General features: G+C 35.6%; 1 protein-coding gene across 1 annotated transcript; it reads right to left on the bottom strand.

Annotated features, from left to right (window-relative positions):
- Nucleotides 1-603: 603 nt before the first annotated feature.
- On the bottom strand, nucleotides 604-2,230 carry LOC147930453 (class V chitinase-like). The gene is made up of 3 exons (XM_087476709.1): nucleotides 1,470-2,230; nucleotides 949-1,350; nucleotides 604-870 (listed from the first exon to the last, which is right to left on the bottom strand). The coding sequence occupies exons 1-3, from the start codon at nucleotides 2,140-2,142 to the stop codon at nucleotides 848-850; spliced, it is 1,098 nt and encodes a 365-aa protein (XP_087332835.1). The 5' UTR covers nucleotides 2,143-2,230; the 3' UTR covers nucleotides 604-847.
- Between the last annotated feature and the right edge of the window lie 1,569 nt (nucleotides 2,231-3,799).

Here is a 3,799-nt window from a genome sequence, read left to right as displayed (position 1 = left end):
ATGTTAGTGTAGAAGAGACAAGAGACACACAAGTTTTAACGAGGTTCAACAAATACTTTGTTGCAGATACTTCTTGAACACAATTACAGTTAAGGTTGTTTTGGTGAAACAATCACTTTATTCCATTAAATCCTCAAAAGAGGGAAGTGCACACTGGCTACTTAAAACTCAAATAGTACATGAAAAGTAAAGAAATATATAGGTTCAATGAGTTTTCAAAGAGATGCGCAATTTCGATGGATATGATTCAACATTGAAGACGAGCTTCGATAAATCTCTAATCAACTAGTGGTGAAAGACAGTTTGCAGAGTTAACAAGTAAGAAGTTTTGATAAGTTGCTCCAAGGAGGAGGATGAAGGTGAATACAGTTTGCAATTGCAGGAAAGGGTTTGCGATTCTCCAAAGATAATCACGTGAGTTTCGTTCATCGATTATTAGATTCTTTATAATACAAATTGGAAACATGCATGCATGCATTTTCGAGTTATAATACAAATTGGAAACATGCATGTATCATGTTTTGGATTATTTCGTTAGATGGATCTCTAAATGGAAACGTACATGAATGGTATGAGGTAAGCCCGTCGGTGTTTTGTAATGCATTTTTTCTTAGAAATTAAACCATTTTTTTTATTTGGGTTTACAGTGATTATATAAAAAAGCAAGCATTTTTTATTTTATTTTTAGTTACAGAAAACAGCATACAAGCAGACAGACAAGTTTTGTTTTATTTTATCTTACAATAACATAAAGCAAACATGTTTTATTCTTCACTCGTCTTTTATTTATTTATTTCTTCATTCACTTATCGTTGTGGGAACTCCTCCGATCCGATATGGTTGTCAATTAACCAGACCATGCTTTCCATGCTGTAAGTTTAAGAGAATATTTTATGAAAGAATATAAATGAAAGAAAAAAAGAAAAGAAAAAGAAAAAAGAGACGAACCTGCGGTGGATAGAACAGTGTTAACGTCAGCTCCAACGTTCCAGGCAAAGTAACCAAGCAGAACGTTCTGCTTAGCGTATGTCACTTTGGCCGTCACACTCTCAGTATCGTCGTACGCAATCCAAATCTTGTTGGCGAAACAATGATTCCCGACAACTGGGGAGTCATACTTATGTGCTGCTTTCTCATCAGTTATGAACTTCTGTATCTTATCATAGTTTATAGAACCATCCTCAGATACGTCCTCATGTTTGGCTACTCCGGAGGCGGCGGCATGATAGCCGTTATCCATATCGTTTTGGAGAGTCCAGGCATAGCCAACGTATGGAAATCCAAAGACTGCTTTATTCTTGGGAAGTCCGTCCTCAACCCACTTTCTAAAACCAGAGTCGCCGCTTCGATCTATATATAAATATATCAGCCAAATTATCAAATTCTATATCAGTTAAGCCAAAAAGACTACTCACCTAAACATCTCCTCTTTTATTATCTGAATCGTAGGGAAATTATTATGCTTATACCTTCGTCCAAAGAAAAAGCGTGCAGACCGGCGGGTGGAGCGGTAAAGTGGGGGTACGACAGCGGTGTGTAAAGTTCATAGGCTATAATATTAACCCAATCCAAGTTATCTTTCATCACTTTAACCGGGTAGGTAAAAGTCTTGTAAACCGAGGAGTAGTAAACGGCAGCCGTCAACAGCAAAGTCGGTTTGCTGGTGCGTCTGTGCTCGGCGTCAACCGCATATCGCAATTCTCCAACTAGGGCCCCAAAGTCGGTCATCTCAGTCTCATTGTTCGGGTACTCCCAGGCTAAATCGAGACCATTGAATCCGTTTGATCTAGCGATCGAAATCCAAGAATCAATGAACTTTTTCCGTGACTGCTGTTTACTTGCCATGGACGCAAACGCAGAATTGTTTCCAAGTCTTCCGCCGATCGACAAGAGGGTCTTCACCTGGTCGTTTCGTATCTTGACAGTTTCAGTGAAGGTGGCAAATCTCTGTGCGTGCACTTCGGAGATGAAAGCTTTGTTGGTGTCAGCGTCGAGATCGGCGAAGGCGCAGAAAAGGTGAGTGAAGAGAGCTGAGGGAATCGTTTGGGCCGAGGTTGCGGGATCCTTGTCCTCTCCATCTGGGTACCAGTACGAAGCTTTTACCACGGAGGGGGCTCCCATTTCCTCATTAGTATCAGCCATTTTTTTGGTCTCAAATTAAGTCTTTTAACAAAATGCTTTCTCTAGCTCTGTGTTTCTTTGTTTGTTGTGCCTTTGTAGTGGTGGTGATACAAACTAAGTGGGTGCTTCCCTTCTCTATTTATAGTGATTTTGGAAAGACATATTTTGAAATATTCAAAAGAATAATTCAGACAAATTCAATTATTGATTTCGAAAACAAAAACAAAAAGTCTTTGTTAAATGTTGTGACCATTAATTTACTAAGCTCATTCCAAAGATCCTAATTTTACCATCTTATGCTTTTTTTTTTGCTTAATTATGTCTGAGATTTATACATATAGTTTTATATTAATAGAGGATATGTATACGGTATACCTCTCCACCATAAACATTAAAAACTAATTAATAGGTCACAAAAGAAAGCCTCCTCCTGTTAATAAATAAACACCTTATATTAACTTATTACGAGTTACTCTTATTTAAATTAGTAATTTCTAATTTAGTTCTATGATATTGTGAAAATCTATATACTATGTAAAACAAATTTATCTATTTTGTAGAATATGATATAAGATTGTATGAAAATAACGTTGGTTGATGCAAGAAATCTTTAAATGCAACACGTCTACTCGATTCTTTGGCAAATTTGGACTTCTCGCAACAATCTTATATTCTTATATTTCAAAACAATAACATTTCGTGGCGAAAGATAATAAGCCAAGCTCTCACTCATGCGAAAGAATGACACGATCAAGATGAATGTCTAACTGCAAAAGCGGACTACAGCTGCTACTCACTGGAAGATACCCAATTGTGGTTGGATGAAGTGCAACTAGTTGGTAACTATGATCGAGAGCGGCCATCAAAAACTGGAGGTGCTATCTTAGGGGCATGTCGACACGCTCAAAGAAAACAAACCGTTGGAGCAAAGGTTATACAAGGGTTTCCTTTGAAGGAGACACCAAAAAAGTAATGGAACTTATTACTGGTCATAATATTAACTTTGGAGTTTTTAATTGGATAAGAGTGGTTCCTTCATGGCAAGGAAAGTTCAGAGAATGCCAATTTGCTTGTAACAAGCCTGCATCTATGTTAGCCAAAGACATGATTCCTAAGAATACTCATATTTGTATTATGACTTTATTAAATGTGTTAAATTTATTTTGAGATTTAGTGTAATCAATTTTGGGATTTAGTGTGATTACATTCGCACTATTTAGGTAGTATAAATTTCCAAAAATTATACTAGTAGTATTTATCATTGAATGTGTCAAATACAATAAAAAGTGTGTGATTATGCTTATTGTGAATTAAGCTTATAATATGCTCTAATATAGGTGGGTGGCGGCATGACATACATCTTGTACAGAAAAATAACAATAATAGAAGACTTGATTATAGTCTATATATCTTTATTATTAATATTGAACAGCTGCATAAATGCTCTCTTCTTTCCGATGGATAATCAGTGGAAATTGAGAAGTCTTTTTTTTTTTTTTTTTTGATTTTTCAATAATATGTAATAGTATTTTAGATCCAACAAGTCTTTTTTTTTCCATTCAATGTATTAGTAGCCATCATTACAAAAATTACTAATCTTGCGACTAATTAATTAATAGAGAAAACAAATATTATATCTATATACTTATGTAAGTAACCTTTTAAACAAATAATCTTA

Source organism: Camelina sativa, chromosome 12 (genome assembly GCF_030686135.1).
Source record: "Camelina sativa cultivar CO46 ecotype springtype chromosome 12, ASM3068613v1".
NCBI classification, from domain to species: Eukaryota; Viridiplantae; Streptophyta; class Magnoliopsida; order Brassicales; family Brassicaceae; genus Camelina; species Camelina sativa.
The sequence above is the reverse complement of the archived record's forward strand: the minus strand, read 5'-3'. Positions and strand labels throughout refer to the sequence as shown.

Bases quoted from the DNA above. Each gene is read 5' to 3' on its own strand.
- LOC147930453 (XM_087476709.1), bottom strand. From the start codon at position 2,142: ATGGCTGATACTAATGAGGAAATGGGAGCCCCCTCCGTGGTAAAAGCT. The intron at 1,351-1,469 runs GTATAAGCATAA...ATTTATATATAG, and splicing joins CGCTTTTTCTTTGGACGAAG to ATCGAAGCGGCGACTCTGGT. The intron at 871-948 runs GTTCGTCTCTTT...TTAAACTTACAG, and splicing joins CACTGTTCTATCCACCGCAG to CATGGAAAGCATGGTCTGGT.